Source organism: Rhipicephalus sanguineus, chromosome 9 (assembly GCF_013339695.2).
Source record: "Rhipicephalus sanguineus isolate Rsan-2018 chromosome 9, BIME_Rsan_1.4, whole genome shotgun sequence".
NCBI lineage: Eukaryota > Metazoa > Arthropoda > Arachnida > Ixodida > Ixodidae > Rhipicephalus > Rhipicephalus sanguineus.
Window position 1 is genome coordinate 80,705,006 of NC_051184.2, and position 17,931 is coordinate 80,722,936.

The 17,931-nt window shown below is 44.3% G+C and overlaps 1 protein-coding gene across 1 annotated transcript; it reads right to left on the reverse strand.

Annotated features, from left to right (window-relative positions):
• Positions 1-335: 335 nt before the first annotated feature.
• LOC119405663 (nuclear pore glycoprotein p62) lies at positions 336-17,665 on the reverse strand (the record flags this gene model as incomplete). The annotated part of the gene is given in 7 exon segments (XM_037672504.2): positions 336-455; positions 3,464-3,530; positions 9,005-9,116; positions 10,147-10,373; positions 11,611-11,701; positions 14,292-14,343; positions 17,540-17,665. Coding segments are annotated over 7 exon segments (752 nt in total), but the record flags the coding sequence as incomplete, so codon positions are not given.
• Between the last annotated feature and the right edge of the window lie 266 nt (positions 17,666-17,931).

Below are 17,931 nucleotides of genomic sequence, written 5' to 3' on the forward strand. Positions count from 1 at the left end.
GGGGGAAGGGTCTCTCAGTCAGATACACGCTTTCTGCAAGACATCATTGATGAAAAATGAATAAATAGTAAATTTTTATGCTTTTTTACACTTTGTTAGAGGAATAGATAAGTTAATTCCCACTTTTCACAATCCCAAGAGGCTTCCCAAAATGCAAGAAATTTTTATATGAGCTTCAAGTAGGCATACTGTGTGTTTCGAAATGTCAGTACTATATGTCTAGCTGTCTCGCTATCCCCTTCAAGCTCGATATATCTGTGTTCTGCTGTGTTACGTGAAAATGTTTTAAACATGCACTACAGCTCACACTGCGATCGACGATCGATGAAAACAGTTTTATTAACACGGAAATGAAGAGGCTCGTGGGTTGCTCGGACGTCAGCGTTTCAGCAGCGGGTCGGACCTCTGCTGCTGGCAGGCACGCTCCAACTCCTGCAGCTTGTGCTGCAGAACATCTGTGGTACAGAGAAAAACTTTAACACCACTGTGCTCACATCCAGTGGAGTAGTTGGCAAACAACATCAGTAATTAAATTTCAGAAACAAGCATTAAAACAATTCTAAATCCACTTCATATGTTCAACCAGACACACTGTTCACTGGAAGCACACTCCACGACTGCGTACGAACTATGGATCACAACTACAATAGTATTGCCTACCCAATATAGTAGTACTAAAATTGAAACTCACGGATGACAGTTTACGTGCAATGCCCAAAAATTCAATTTCAAATATGGCTTACTTGAATGTTTCACTTCCCGATGTAAATACGACACCTTGGGTGTTATCTTATGTTTCTGGATGTTGCATTGCGAAATCAAATTTTGCCCGCAACTAAAACTGCTTCTGTACCACACGTTGCTGCCAGTGTTACAGGAAGCGGAGCTAGTCAAGCTGCAGATATTGTAGCTTTTACCCTGGTATCCCCAACATAAATGGTTAATTTCCTTCTTTTTCTCTGGTACACAAATATACCATTGTGGTGAAATAAACCAGATCTCAAAACTCATCGCTAGTCAGTATGGTAGGCCCGTCACAGTAGCGAAGCCTGCAGCAGACCCAGTGTTGAATTAACGTGAATGAGACGACGGCTGGAGGGTCAATCTAATACGATTAATTTAGTTTTTTTTCTTCTTTTGCACGACTCACGTGAGCATATATATTGCACAGGAATGCGGTTTCCTCATAAGGCTGTACGCATTAACTAAATTAGGGGGCCGTGTCTGCCACAACCACGATATAATTATGAGGCACACCTTAGTGCGGGGCTCCAAAGTAGCGTAGACCTCCTGCAGTTCTTTAACATGTTTGTGTAACTCTGCGTACACGGGTGTTTTGCATTTCGCCTGCGTTGAAGTGGCCGTCATGATGCATGAATTCGCTTTTTTCCCCCGTGGCTTCACTAAAAGCTCTCACCTAAGCAAAAATGAACAAGTCCTGGAGTGCTCTGCTGAAGTGACACACACACACACACAACAAAAAAGCAGCTGCACACTAGTGGTGGCAAGCCTGAAGGAACTGCGGAGATGGGCGGCCTCCTTTGTTTCTCTTTCTATTCCTTTCTTCTTCTATCTTTCTTTCTCTCCTCTCTCTGTTTTTTCCACCTTTTTTGTCTCCGTTTATTTCTATTTCTTTCTCCCTCTCTTTCTCCCTTTTCTTTCTCTCTTTCTTGCTTCCTTTTTCTTTCTATCTCTATTTCTTTCTCTCTCATTGATTCTCTCCCTTTCTGTCTTGCTCTCTGTTTTTTCTATATTTTTTTGTGTCTGTTTCTATCGCTTTTTCTCCCTGTCCATTTCCTTCTCTGTCTTTCTATCTCTCCTTCTTCCCTTTCTTTATCTCTATTTTCTCTTTCTTTCTATCTCTCTCTCTGTACTCGTTTGCTCGCCCATCAGGGTTATTGCATCCCGTGCCAAACTAATCGGCGCACGTGTTGTGGGAGCGAAGTAGAAGACAAAGAGAATGTGTGCCGGTTCATGATGATGATATTTTTTGTACGCGACCGATGGAGCTTCTCCGAGCTTAACAACTCTGCTGTTAAAAATGTGACTGATGTGCAAAATGTGTCACGCTTTAGATAACTCACACAAGTGTAAGGAACATACTTTTCACAAGCGAGACAAACTGAATGCATGATTACAACTGGATGCGCAAAACGTTTCGCTCCTTTCTGGCCACGTAAAATACAGTGTGCGTTAGAATTGATGACACCGAAAGTCTAGTAAAAATGGTGTACACTTAAACCTCACTATAACAAAGTCCCATTTGACACGAAAATACCTTCACCATATCCGAAAATTCGTTATAAGTAGAGCTGTGCGAATAGCAAAATTTTGGGTGCGAAGCGAATTCGAATATTGAAGTGTGAGTGCGAATTGAATACTTTTTGAATATTTCTAGAATATTTTTCGAATACTTCGAAGTGAAATTGCAGAAAAAAATGTTAGAGAGGATTCCTAAGCATATTCTTATGAGATAGCGACATGAAAGTGTTTCTTTTCGCTAGGTTGATGAAGCACTGTCGGGGTGGTGTTTCATAGTTGTCTTATCAAGAATGAGGCAACATAGAGGCCGAATTCTATTTATGTACATGATTTGGTGCAACCAAAGTGTTGCCGGCAACACTTTACACGTGATAGACAAAGATTCCATTTCCTCAGCCTCTCCTGCTCTTTCAACTTCTGTGGAAGCCCAACTGATGTGGCGGACAAGGGTGTGCTCCCTTCAAGTCCCGAGCTCCAAATCTGCCTCGTAGACGTCGATATATAAGAACATCTGAAACTTTGGATGCTAAAAAGCTTCGGCTTCCGATTTTTCGGACTTCCTGCCCAAATTTCAGATCCAAAGCAGCATTAATTGAGCCCCCACCTCTGCCACATCTTTCATCTCCATGTTGGAACCAGCATTTTCTTGAGTTAATACATTTGCGACCGTAGCGGAGCTTGAAAGGCAGCTTTGCCGCATTACGAGAGTGTGATGAGGTGAAGCATATTGAAAATCTGAAGGGGTCACTTTCAATCGGACGTTGACTGTATTTGTTTTTGGGAAGTTCAAATAGTTCGAATAGTAAAATTCCAGTGCGAATCGAATCAAATAGCAAACACTATTAGAAAAATATTCGAAATTTCGAATATTTGCACACCCCTAGTTATAAGCGTAACCACTTTATTCCAAGGCTATTCTTCATTTGCTTCGTTATAACCAATAATTCATTATATTAGTGTTCGCTATATTGAGGTTTAAGTGTAACAGTATTACACTCAAACCTCGATATAGCGAACCCGGATATAACGAGTTATCGTTTATAATGAAGTAAATAGCCTTGGTAATAGACACAGTGGTTCGAATATACATTTATAACGAATTTTCGGATATAACGAAGTTATTTTCGTGTCAAATGCAACTGTTATAATGAGGTTTAAGTGTACAAGCGATAGATGTGACATCCATGTTGGCAGAGCTCACCCGAGTTGTGTTGCACCCATATAAGGGCATCCATGTGCGAGTTCAGTACTTTCGAGATCTGCTGCAGCTGCAAGAGAAGAGAGGTTAATGGAACGCCAATGAGCAACACCAAATCAGTTAGGACAAGCAGTCTGTTGCAAGTTGATGGAGTACATCAGCCTTTGTCTGTACCTGGTCTAAGTCAGAGTTTTTCCAAGGAGTGTGGCATAGCACGCGCTCCCATTTCCTTCCTTTAACACTGGTGCGATCGTGGACCGGTGCTGGGAACGAGCTACGCGGGGAGGAAGCGCCACGCCCCTTTCCTAGGTGCCTTTTCCATCTCGCTGCTTGGTGCCACGCACTAATCCTCGTTTCCCCCCTCGTGGGAAAGGGTAATTGTCTCCCTGTGAGGGAAATGACCCCCACGGAAGAATGGGACGACGGGTTATAAAAAGCCAACTGGGCAGGAGACAGGCTCTCTTGTAACAGTGGTTGCCCTAACACCTGAAGGACCTGCGCACTGCCAACGATCACCTAAAGGAGCAACCCTTATACTTTGCTTTCCACACGGAGCAGACTATCCCTCTAAGCGACGTTTGCGCGTTGTTGTGCTAGCAACAACGAAGTGTTGTTCGTTGACTTGACCCACAGCCTTATTCGGCCGAACCTGTCGTAGCTGCAATTACCCACGGCATGGGAAGGGGGTGTTAACACGTGCGCAATACGACTGTGTGCGGCTTGAACCAAAGCTAGGCTTCAGTACTAACCCCCTTGGGAGCGAGCTTGAAATAGTTGTGCAAGCACATCTCGTTTGTATGAGAACGCACACTGCGAGGGAACCATGTTGGCATGTTTTCACTCATTACGTTTTTTTTTTCAGCTGTTACACTTGGAAGTGCCACTGCCTTCTGATTCCCGTTGAATCATGTCTACCAGCTTCCCGTTTTTCATGTTTTCCTTCTAGGATATTATGCCAAAACAGTGGCATGGTACTTACGTCGAGTTCGACATCTTGCCACTGAAAACAGTCACAACAAGGATCAGTGAAAAAATGCTTGGAATTCTGTTTAAGATGACACCTATTTTTGTACACATCCACAAGCAGTTATAGTTAATTTCAGGGCTGGGCAAAGATACTTTGAAATTGTATCGCGATACGATACAAGATACTCCGGCAAGAAGTATTGGAGATACAGATACAAGATACTACCGCAATAATTGTATCCGATACGATACTTGCCAATTGTATCTTAAGATACTTCGATACATTCGCACATTTGTTATTATTGACCCCCATAATGTATTAGCGAACGCGTATGCACAAAAAGGTTTGCTTGAAAATTTCTTTAATGTGACCAATTTTGTTTCACTTTAATTAAATATCTGTTAGTATCTCAAAAGTTTTGTGCTTCTTGCTCAAAGTGCATTAGTTTATTTCTGACAGAACTTATTGGGGTTTGTTTCGGCTGCTTAACAGGACAGCCGTTCACTGCCAGCGGCTCTTGCTTGTTATTTTTGTAAGTGATGAGATCGCTGCTCAGCTTGCGGACCAGCTAGCCGGTCGCCATCTAATCACAAGAACTTCAATAAGAAGCCTTCGCTCGATGGTGCAAATACCTGTGTGGAGCTTTACCTCATCTGTAAAAGCCCGTTTACGCAATACCGAATCACCGGTGTACAGCAGCGACAACACTGCTAGCGACATTTTTCGTGACGCACTGTGTATACGTACAGAGCTCATAAAACTGCAATGACTTTTCATGTTCTACTTATCAGCTGGCGTAAAACGTTCGTTATCATATACTGACTCACGTGCAACTTTTAACAATTTTTCTTCAACGAGAGAACATGTGCACCCCAGAAATGCCTATTGTATTATCACGTAGTGGTTACGATGAAGAAGGCGGCAGTCGCTCTGGTAGAAACGAAATTACTCATTGGGCAAACTTGTATCCAGAAAACTAAGTAACTCAATGTACAAGCAAAGGAACGCTGTACACTGATAGCGGCAATAAATGTCGTTGGCCTTCGGTATTCTGACCATCGGCGGAACGCGCGGTCACACCGGCGATCGAACCTTCCAGCGTTACCGCTCGTGCTCGTGTACACTCCTGAATGAACTACAGTGCTCGCGTCCTGCGCATAATTTTAATAATAATTGTTGCGGTTTTCCATAAAAACACGATATGGTTATGATGGACGCCGTAGTGGAGGGCCACCTGGGGTTGTTAACGACCACCTGGGGGTTTTCGACCACCTGCGGTTTTCGACCACTTGGGGTTCTTTGAATTGCACCTAAATCTAAGTACATGGGCCTCGAGCATTTCGCCTCCATCAAAATGTGGCCGCCGCGGCTGGGATTCGCGCGTAATCTTAACAGGCAATCTGAAACAACCACGAAGATTCCGAAATATCGCGGTGTGGCTTGAGCCGAGCATCCTGATAACTTTTTTTTTGTGTTTTAAACCCGATCACACCAAAATAAAGAATTAAGAGCGCGTATCAAATAGTTACACAAATCGTCGCAGCACACCGCTGTTATTCACGCTATTGCCACCTATAGCTCCGATTACCTGGCGATTAGTAATAGTTAAAAAACAAATTAGGGAGGCCTAAATAAAGGAAGACAAATATATGTAAATAGAAAATCCGTTCTGTAGCAAACATTCATAGTGAAGAATTATTAAAACACGATACAGGCAGCACCCCTAATAGTTATGTCAAGTAAGCATGAAGTATCGCCAACTTACTTGTTAATGTAAAACAATAAATATATTTAGTGCCTATGAAAAATTGACTGAAACAGCTTGTTGGGACGCTCATGAAAAAACGGGTCATTTGGTATCGCAATGTTTCTCGAATCCCTTTCCTAACAACTTTAAGTTGGCACCTAATTATTTCCATAATTATAATGCAAGCTCACTTTCGCTGTTTTACTAAGCAGTAAGCAGGATGTTTGGTACTGTATACTCAGTGCGCGCCCACATAATTACATATTTGCTTTCAAAATCGCCTTGGCAGAACAGTAAACTCCAGTGAAATATAAATGCATAAACAGTAGCAGAAATAAAGCAGACAGTTCAAAGTAAGAATAACGCAGAGAGCTTATTTTGGCAAAGCATGTTACAAGAGGCATATTGCTGTGACGAGACCGCAAAAAAAAAAAACAGTTCAGAGCCCTAGGTAATGTATGGGACGCAAAAGAACGACAACTAAGAAAGCACTTGTGCTGACAATCAAATTACGATTTCAAAAGCTCTTTGAATTAAGATAGCACGGACATAATAATAATCGTTAGGGTTTAGCGTCCCGAAGCCACGGTACGATTATGAGAAACGCCACAGTGGAGGGCTCCAGAAATTTCAACCACCTGGAGTTCTTTAACGTGCACCTAAATCGAAGTACACGGGCCTCAAGTATTTTCGCCTCCATCGAAAATGCGACCGCCGCGCCGGGATTCGATCGACAGCAGGAAGAAAAAGCTAGAGTACACGAACACACATCTTCTGCTAGGTAAACGCTTCATCTATTCGATCTAGCATTGGCACAAGTGGTGCTATAGTTAGTATCTTATTTGCACATAAGTCAATCGCATGTAAGTCGAACTTACATCCACAATATCCTTGAAATCGGTGAAGTGTGAATGCCACGAGACGCAAAACAACCCTATGCTTCAGATTTCGTAACGAAGCACTACGCAGGGGAGCGGCATCAGAATTTGCGCGATAATCACTCCACGCATTGTGGTACGCGGCGCTAGACAGGGGTAAGGGTAAGTATCAAGGCACTGGCACAGGAAAAAAGAAAAAAAAAATCGAGAAAAGAAAGGCACGTGAGCTAAGCATAGACGTTCGCGCGCTTGTTCTGTCGAGACTAAGCGAGTGCTGTCATGTTGCTCTGCACAAAAGGGACGCGCACACGTCATCGCCTACCCTCACTGGTGGACTCTGGCGGAAAAATAAAATTATGTCAATGCGCTTAGCTTTATTCAGGTGGTTTATAGGCACAAGTACCAGCTTGAGAAGCGGAGTTGAGCCAGCGACTATTGTTTCGTACGGTGGTGTTTCTATAGGAGTATCTTGTATCTTGAGATACACGATACATTATTGAATGTATCGGAAATACAGATACAGATACACGTTTTACGAGACGTATCGCGATACAGATACAAGATACCCAAAGAGTATCTAAGATAGTATCTAAGATACATGTATCTTCGATACTGCCCAGCACTGGTTAATTTTATATGAAAACCATCTACCTCTTGGTTTATTCGCATCTGCCGCTAACATTTCCCATGTACTCACTTGTGTCATCTGGCTAATAAACCAATTGGCTGTTATGACGAGTGCTCTATCCTATATCTTCCTCACAAATTTGCACACTAAACAAATGTCCCTGCCTGAAAAGCATTATCAGACACACTTTCCCAGATCACGTATGTTTTCCTGTTGTCACCTAATAAATGTGACAAGAGAGCATAGGTCGGCAAAAAATGTGGAGCTCATTCGGACTCACTCATGAATTATATTTTGGCTTTAGGACTTACTCGGACTCAGATTCACTGAAGTTTTTCTCAACCGGACTCACTTGGACTCAAACTCACCAAAATACTGCTCGCTCGGACTCACTCTGACTCACACTCACGGCTCGATCTGAGTCTGAGCGAGTCGACTCATGAGTCCATTGCGTTATAATTAACTTTTTCTAACACAGTGTCAATGCTTTTTAACATCAATATCTCATATAACTGGTGTTCTACTTGGCGCATTTTGATCTCGTACCTTCAAATACGAGTTATCAATAGTTACAATGTAGTAAGGACATTTTTTTATCGAAAGAGATGGCTCACGCGGGATATTCTATCAAGAACTTCCAATGAAAGATTTTGCCAGAGGGAGGTCAAACACCCTCCCCTCCCCCCCCCCCCCCTGCGTAACTTACACCTCTGATCAATAAATACAGGGATGGCGTATGAACGCTAGTGCTTTGAAGTATGTGTGAGTAGAAGCGAGTATAAACGTGAGTCATCATAAGGCTGACAGTAATGCTGAAGTTGAGTAGATAGGACCATAGGTCGGCAAACAAATGCGGAGCTCACTAAGACTCACTCATGAAATACAGTTTGCCCTTAAGGACCACTCGGACTCAGACTCACCAAAATTTTCCTCATTTGGACTCACTCGGACTCAGACTCCCTGAAATTTTTCTCAACTGGACTCACTCGGACTCAGACTCACGAAAATATTACTCAGCCTGGCTCAGCCTGACTCAGACTCACGGCTTGATCTGAGTCTGAGCAAGTCGACTCATGAGCGAGTTTGCCGACCTATGCAAGAGAGTAATACCGGATACCTTTGAAAAGACATTCACCTTCTAAACATATCAGATATAGAACCAGAGACAAAAAACAACAGAAAAAGGTGCCCCACATAAGCCAGTACCAAAGATACAACAGCTTAAATACCGTACTGATAGCTCACACCAAATACCAACAAAGCTAAAGCTTCAAACTTGAACGAGCTAACACAGTCACATTCCGAAATCTCAAACTAGACTGACCGGTTTGTCCTGCGCAGAATATGCGTTGGCCGCATTCAGCTGTTCCACGATGTCCTTAATGTCCCGAGACACAGAGTTCAGCTGGGAGTTGATGTTCTCTGCCATGTGGTATCTGTGGCACATTTGAAAGAGAGCAAGGAACCACACCATCTAATGCAGAACATCCAGCTGCAGTCAGTCCCATTACTATGTAGATTGCGGTTCTCAGCCAAAGGCATCAGAAACAGACCAAGTATGATTACAGGGACCAGCAAAGCCCAAAGATTGCGAGTTCCGAAGAACATTGTAATTATTGCAAGTTTATGCAGACGGCACAGTACACGTGGAAGCATTACAAATCCAACAGAACGCTCATCGCAACTCGAAAGGTCCTTCCAGACATACTCGTTTTAGCAAGAGTGTAGCGTGAACACCGAGCACCCCAAAACAGCAGAAGAGGCCTAGTTCACTTGGCTGCCGCTGCGGTGCCACTGGTCAGAAAAACTGTAGAAATCGACCGGGAAATGTGCATCTCTTTTGTTTCCTGGTTGTAGGATTCAACCATGACGGTCATGCCTGAGTTTATCAGAGATAAGACCATCAATACTGAGCTAAACACTTTCATTGGGAACATCCATCGTTTACAGTAGAACCTCATTCATACATTAAAAAAAAGCGTAGAACATACTATTCAAGAAAACAGAGAATCTGAAGACACTAAAACATTGCACAGTTTCGCTCGATAACGATATCGCGAACGTTGACAGGAAAATTGTACAAAATGAAAACATATGAACAAAACTCGAATGTATTTAGTAATTAGCCAATAAGCTACAGGAACAAAGCAAAATTATCTGCGAGCATGCTCGTCGTCACTGCGAGTGTCTAAGCGAACTCTGCATGACAAAAAAAAAAACTGTTCACTTCGGTGCGCATCAGTGGGATGTCCCTCAATCGACAATGGCTCCGAGTGTTTCTTGCTACTAGCACCCCCTTGCGAAAATCCTGCCCTGAACTGTCAACAACACTCTCCCTACCATTTCTATGCTCAGTGGCTCCACGCACAGGCCACGCTTGTCTTTCGTCTAGTGGCCATGGCAGCACCAACTAGCCCAACGCTCAACCTCGATTTACAAGACGAACTGTTTGGCCACGACACTCACGTGTGCTCACGCTCTAGGTCGGCGTGCTGCTGCACGGACAGGGCGGGCGCCTGCTTCAGGGCGGCCTCGAGAGGTGCCAGCAGCCTCTCGAGCTCCCCTTGCTGGGCGGCCACGTAGTCCAGCTCGTGCTCCAGCCGCTGCTGGTCCAGCTGCGCACGCTCCACCAGCGAGCTCAGCTGGCCCACTCGCTCGGCGCTCGACAGCAGCGAACGGTCCCAGGCATTCACCTGCACACAAGCATGCATTGAGCAGGACGTTGAACAAACAGCTCTTTGCCGCCATAAAGTACTGTTCAACTTCAATTTTTTAAGAGTCAACAGGGCCTGAGAATACCGTTTATAAGGTAATAACAGTTGAACCTGTTTCTAAGAGACACACATGAGGGAGCAGTGTCCCTATTATGAGGTCCCTCTTATAAGCAGGGTACTACATTGTCATTTTTTGATTAACCCCCGTTTCAACGTGGGTGCACAGGTGTCGCTTACACCCAACTGTCTTTTACATCAGTGCCCCATATAAAGGGGTTCAACTGCATAGGATGGGTAAGATGTTCCCACAGTGCGTTTCTATATCGTAAAGAGCACGGCAGCGAAGCTTGTAGTCGTTATCATATGTGGGAGAGTCCCGTGACTAAGCAGATGTGTCACGTATCTCGTGAATGGTAGAGCGGCATGCCGCTGGCAAGTCTGGTTCCTGCAGTAGCGATGCTGGCAAAAAAGAACTGCAAAGTGGCACGGCATAGGTTACTGGCCACCCAGTGACTCTGGCAAAACAATGATACTCGTGCAATGCGTGGCAGAGCCTTCATTCAAATTTTGGCGGTGGTGTGACGCCATACGTGACGTTTCTGATCAGGTCACGTGACTCTCCTCCTATGGCTGGCAACTTAGGATACATTCGTGCCTGCTGCAGCTGCTTTAGGGCACGGCGGAAGTGACAAGCTGGCAGACGCACGTATACTTAGCGCTGCATGCAAACGTTTACAATGATGCTACAGCACATACATAACAAACGTTCAGTGGTATTGACCTAGCAGTGAACGCTCTGCTGAAGGTAGCCTGATGATTAGCGGTTCTCGTCGTAGTAGCTATTGGTTGGCGTCGAAAAGAGCACAGTGGCTCGTCACAGTGCTCCGATACTAGTGCCTCTTACGATGCCTTGTGGTGTTCGAAGTGTTCGAGAGCTTGTGCACTCAGCCACTTACACATGTGGTAGTGCACGCGATCACCGGGTTACCATACGCAACAGCATTGCGTAGTTGCGTGAATACTTGCACCAGGCTCTGTGCTTTCTTCTATGACAGCTACACCCTCCATGTACCACGGTGTGTGATCCAACAATGTCTCAAAAGCCGCAGTTTAAACAATTGGGGCAAAATGCCAGCAAAAGTTGTGAAACAATTACGTTTACATATCAAATGAGAAGATGATAAATGCGCTTCATGTCATTGCTTTCTGCCCTCACCTGCGTGGCCTGGTCAATGAAGTTCCTCTCGAGCTCTTCCAGCTCCACCTTCCACTGGTTGACGGACTCCTCCAGCAGTCGGTAGTGCATTCTGGAAAGGCAATCAATCCAGGTGCATCTGAGTGCACTACGCAGCTTCCAGCGATGTACCATTGCCTGACTGCTTTGTTTCATTCAGTTTACTTTGCCAGACACAAACACCCAGTAAAATAAATGGGGAGGGACTATTCCAGGAGTTAACATCGACTTCTTTAGTTAAATAAGCAAAAAACAATCAAACAAACAATATACAAAAAGAAACGACAGAATCGATAAGGAAAACATTCGCGTGAAAGAGTCGGCAAAACTCGCAAAGCGATTACAACATACAGATCCTAACTGAGTACTGCAAACTACGAAAATCGTAAATGAAAAGGCAGATAATAACTGTTGGGGTTTTACGTCCCAAAACCACGATATGATCATCAGAGACACCATAGTGGAGGGCTTCAGAAATTTCAACCACCTGTGGTTCTTTAACGCGCAAACTGAAGCACACGAGCCTCCAGCATATCGCCTCCATCTAAGTGCGGCCGCCGCAGCAGGGATACAGTGAAAAGGCACAGTTAATACCGAGATTGCACAGTACATGATTTACGCTTCGACGTGCAGCTATTACGCCAATGCTCAACGTGCGTTTACAAGAGATGATCATTCGCACCAAATATTTTGAAGCCAGTGTATCAGATGGTGGTATGCGGTAGGCTGTCCCAGAGTGTAACAACAAGGCAAAGAGATGGGAGTCAAATGCTAATGTGCGGCCACTTACATTCGATGTGGCGTGAACAACTTAAAAGGACGCTAGAGAAAAACAATTTAACAATTTCTCTTGTTACGAGTAAGCTACCCCTTTCACAACTCCAAAATCAACACTCTTGCCTACGAGAGGATGTTTGATAAGCCAGAATATATGCGCAAAAAGAAAGTACATGTGGCAACGACCCCTTGGAGTTCTTGCATCAACTCGCTGTGACATCACAGATCTTTATGGCATCTCCTAGGGGCCTCCATATTTTTTTGTCGGTAAAAATGAATAACATTGAGTTCTAAGGGAGACAGTGACTTGACACGGAAAGTTATAGGAAATTTTGTTGTGCCAATGTGGCCAAAATATGAAAAAGGACATTGAAATCTGCGAGGTTACAATGACATTATTCAGATGCTGGGGTTTCAGCGCAAAATACACAAATTAAATTCGCTCCTTCATGTTCTGGTTTAATAATGAACATATAACGATGGAACTACTACTGACTGCAATAGATCTCTCGAAGAATGATTTACGAGTTTAAATTGATTGAGCATTTCTTTAGTGTCCCTTTGAGTGTGAGGACGACTGGTGTGGCATTTTTAAAAGTGCATGTCTTGATTTTTGAAGGAAGTAGGGGGGATGTTGAAGAGTGAGGAGTGAGAGAGTGTAGTGAGCATGGTGATATCCAAGTGGAGCATTACAACTTCTGTTTCCTTTGTCACTTTGTATCACCGCAACCCACTACAAATTGAAATCATTCTTTTTATTTATTATTATTTGCACACCGCAAGGGTCCAACTGGGACGTTACATGAGGGTTGGGCATAGAAATGGCGTGACTGATGATGACGACGTGACAAAAATGAGCCGAAAAATTCAATATAAGACCTAAACCAAGCAGTATTGCTGATCACTGCAGTTAACTCTGGAAGGCTGTTCCAGTCTCAAGCAGTTCGGAAAAAAATAAAAGGAAAAGAAAAGACAGCAGGAACGCAGTGGGCTTTGCACATTGTGTAGTGTTCTATCAGGTTTAATTGAAAGTTCAATGCAAAAGTTTGAACAGAGACAGAGGGTAGCGCTAATTCCAATCTTTTGCGTGATCCCATGTACAAAGTTTAGTTCCCTATGTTTTTTATAAAAGTCAACATGAGAAACATACTAGCCCAACAACAGTCAACCACCTGAAGTATGCATGTGTCCCTGTGGCCAAAGCATGAATACAAGTACAAGAAGCTCAAAATACATTGTAACAGGCTGTCAAAATCAACAGGGAGACAGGATAAACAAAACACAAGCATACAGCACTTGTGTTTAGCTGGCAAATTTCACAGTGCCTGTTACTACCACGGGATCCTACCAACTACACTATTGAACTGGTGCAAATACACACACTGCGCTAACTTCGAACAATTGGAATTTGCTAACATACACTTGACACTGTGCTATCATATAAAGTGAGTTGATGGAACATGCATGCATGCTGTGGTGAATCAGAGAGTTCAGGGTAGCTGAATTTGAAGCTGCCAATTTCATTCTCAAGTGCAGCAGATGAAAAACATGGCCTCTGAGATTGGCTTCAGTTACTCTGAGCAAACTGAGTTATGCTGGGAGCACACTTAAATTTAGTCGTCAGTCAGTGTTGCCAGGGTTGCTATGTGGTTCCACTCCTATACATAGATAAAATTCTAATATAGATTTACCGCTGCATTGAACATACTCAAATTTCACGTGATCGCTGTGGGATGTGCAGGGTTAACATGCAACGCACAGCCCAGGCGTGGGAATTTTGTGTCATGGCCCTTTTAGAAGAAGCAAAAAATACAGAAAAAAAAGCCTGAAGAGACGTCCTTGGCTGCTGTGTATGTTGGCACAGAATGTTGCAATAGTGCACTTACGTTGAAGATGGCGCAGCAGTGCCAGTTGTCTGCGTGGGGGCTTGTGTCGTAGCTGCCAAAGAACAAATCACAAATCAACAAACAGAAATTTCTCCCAAAGTGCATCGGCTAATCTATTTGCATGGAGTTTGAAATCCAACTCGAAAACTTGCAGATCCTCAGTAAATACACTCATGAAAGAAGACATCAAAAATAAATTGAAGAATGAAGTAAACTTAGCAATTTTTACAAATTTTCTTTAAGTTATCATACCTGCCAAGTTTGGAGAAACGGAATCCGGGAGATCTACTCAACGGGGGGGGGGGGGGGGGGGGGGGGGGGGGGGGGGGGCACTGCGATTACTGCGATAGCAATTATATGGACACTGTCAGCGGGATTTTGCGGTCGCCGCTGATCTGTACAGAGTCCAAATCGATAACATCGCTTACGCATCGTCTGTTTCACGTGCGAGTAAATGCGCGCTAGCGCTAGGGACGAACGCGGTTGAAGCAGGATGAAACGACCCGGCCGACACCGTCGCGCGAAGGGCACATGCGATAACATCGCTCCGCGTGTGAGGCCTGTCGTCGCTTGCTTACCAGTTATTTCGTGGGGCAAGGGACCACAAGGGGCGCCGTTGAGACGGGGACGGTCGCAAGCACTGGCGAACACGCTATCTCGACAGACATCGGTAACGGCTACCCTTTTAAGTGCTGGGCTCTCCGCTTAAAGCAGTAGTGACAAAATTTTGAAGGCGAGATAACTTGTGGGATAGATTTGTGTGTAAACAAACGCATCATCTACGAAATATTATCGGCTGATATAACTTATAACACATTTAGGATCAATTTTTATATTGCGTGTAGCGCATCTGTACGCGAAACGTCCCACCTCGCGTCACCGTGACGCACGGGGCGCGCAATGCACTGGATGCGCGGGGCAAAACTAGATTTCCAGGAGATTTTCCTATGACCTGTACAACTGAGAGAAACGTTCAAAATCCGGGAGTCTCCCGGGTAATCCGGGGAGACTTGGCAGGTATGAGTCAGGCACGTAGGCAAGGGGGGGGCCCGGGGGGCCCGGGCCCCCCCCCGAAATTCGTCCGGCCTTCTATTTTCCCGGGCAACTTTTGTTTTATATTTGCCATGGAAATACTTTCTTTCGAACAATTAGGCCTTGGGCCCCCCCCGAAAAAAAATCCTGGCTACGTGCCTGGTATGAGTTATGAAGTTACAGCCAAAATAAAATGAATCAACACTTCAACAACCAAACTGAACTGTTGACGACAAAGATTCTGCTGTACTCTACCAAATTTCAGTCTCTCGGAGAGCTTTTGTTTAGTTTTCGACACAGTGCACCTACATTTATTATTAGGTAACAAACCATTAACTTGCCCCCAAATTATAAAACATAAGACGCCACAGAAACATCATTTCAGCATAGTGTCGCTACCCCACTCACAGACCACTTAATATGCTGCTAATTATAGTGCTCCTACCAATCAAACATGCCTGACAAGCTGGCGTGATTGCTTAGCGCTGTAAAACACTCAATAATAATATCTCGAGTTTAACATCCCAAAACCACGATATGATTATGAGAGACGCCGTAGTGGAAGGCTCCGGAAATTTCGACCACCTGGGGTTCTTTAACGCGCACCTAAATCTAAGTACACGGGCCTCAAACATTTTTGCCTCCATCGAAAATGCAGCCGTCGCGGCCGGGATTCGATCCCGCGACCTTCGGGTCAGCAGTCGAGCGCCATAACCACTAGACCACCGTGGCGGGGCGTGTAAAACACTCAAGGCATAACCTTTGAGGAGAGCAGAGCTTTTACAAGCTACAAAATTATGCAAGTATCGTAACGTACTCGTGGCCCAGGCATGAAAACACATTAGTTCCCAGCAACCTACAATGTTTCATTTAAAAGATCCCCAATGAACAGCCAATGACTAAAACTAAGACAATTTGTTATTTGAAAAGCCTAAAGGTCAAAGCACTGAAAACAATGGCAATTTAAGAGGGACTGACGACCAGTTTTCATGGTACCTGCTTTCTTTACTGCAGTGGAAAGCTTACTAGTCACAATGTCAAATCATGGAATGGTAATGCGGAAAACGAAACATTTCTTATCAGACTTTTTTTGATCTGCAGTGCCGATGAAGTTGTACATGCAACACATGCTGCCAACAGCGGTAGGCGAGAGTGACAGCAATTAATTATATGCCGGCAAAAGAGTGAGGCTCTATTAATCAAGCCTGTGTTATGGGCATCTGTGTTCGCATGCTCTGCACACATGCGCTGCTGCTCGGCATGGGTTTTCGGTTCCACCAGTTACTGCGAAGGCAGCGCCGATTCTCAGCATTCACTCGTTTCACCTCATAATATGGACAGAATAAAGCAGGGATGCCTAATTATATACGGACTGTAATTTGAAACAGCAAGAACTGGGGTGCGCCTAAACAGCAGCAGCCTGCATACAGTAATTCGAAGGACACCTTTGCGATGTGCCAAGGCTTGTCCACCAGGCAACGAGACGTACCGGCTTTCGTGACTTTCAAACGCAATTTAAAGAATAAAAAATAAAAATAAATTCCAATCATGGGAAGAATGCTCATTTCTGTCACTATAGCACATGGTCTTTCCATTTCCACTTCACACATTTTGGCCAATTGCCAGACCCTGTAACAGTGCGCTAAGAACATGCAGGCGCTGTGATGCGCAAGCCAGATTGACTTCGTGAACACTTATGAAGGAAAAACAATCATAGCTGCCTAATACATTCCCTGTATGGCTTCAACGAATGTAAGTCATGGGCTGTCGATCCCCCCCCCCCCTCCCACCCCCTTCAGATGATCACAACTAGCCTTACTTATGGAAAACATACACAAGTCTTGGTATGTGTAACGACGTCACTTAGTGCCGACGTGACCAGGCTTGGCATTTCTAGACGAAATTTAGCCATCAAGCCATCAAAATTTAGCCATCAAAGGCTTATGAAAATTCACAAACCTTGACACCCTGCAAATGCAACCCTTTTGAGTGCAAGACGCAAGTGGCAGGCTTCCTAAAACTTCGAAAATATTGAGCAGTACAGTGCAAAGCAAGATGGGAGGACTTAAGAGCAAAGGCTTTGTTATTTCGCCTGTTTTTATTTGCGCAGTACTACTTAGTAACTACAGAAAGCAAGTTAGCCCAATCTGCTACCCACCAAAAGTATGCATCGATAATTGTTTCTTTAAAAAAAGAGCAAGATGTTCCAGTCTCACCAGTTGTGGCAGTGGTGGTGGCTGGCGCTGCGGTAGCCGTGGCCGGCGTGGACGTCAAGCCTGTCGACGGCTGTGCCGCGCCAAAGTTGAACGTAGTGGACGGCTTGTTTGTCCCAAAGGAAAACGCTGGAAGCACAGGCAATACGCAGGATGTTCGCAGCGACTTTCCACAGCCCGTCGTTTGTAACACTAACTAAAGAAAATCCTTTCTCAAGTGCAGGGTGTCGGAACGAAATGTTTTTCGTTTCGGTTTTAGTTTCGTTCCACCGCAAAAAGTTCCGTTCCGTTTCTGTCCGGAACGGAAAAAAATGTTCCGTAACGTTTCGTAATGTTTTTTTTTTTGTGCAAAATTTGTGTTGAAGTAAGGTAATCATAAAACATTGGATCTGTGA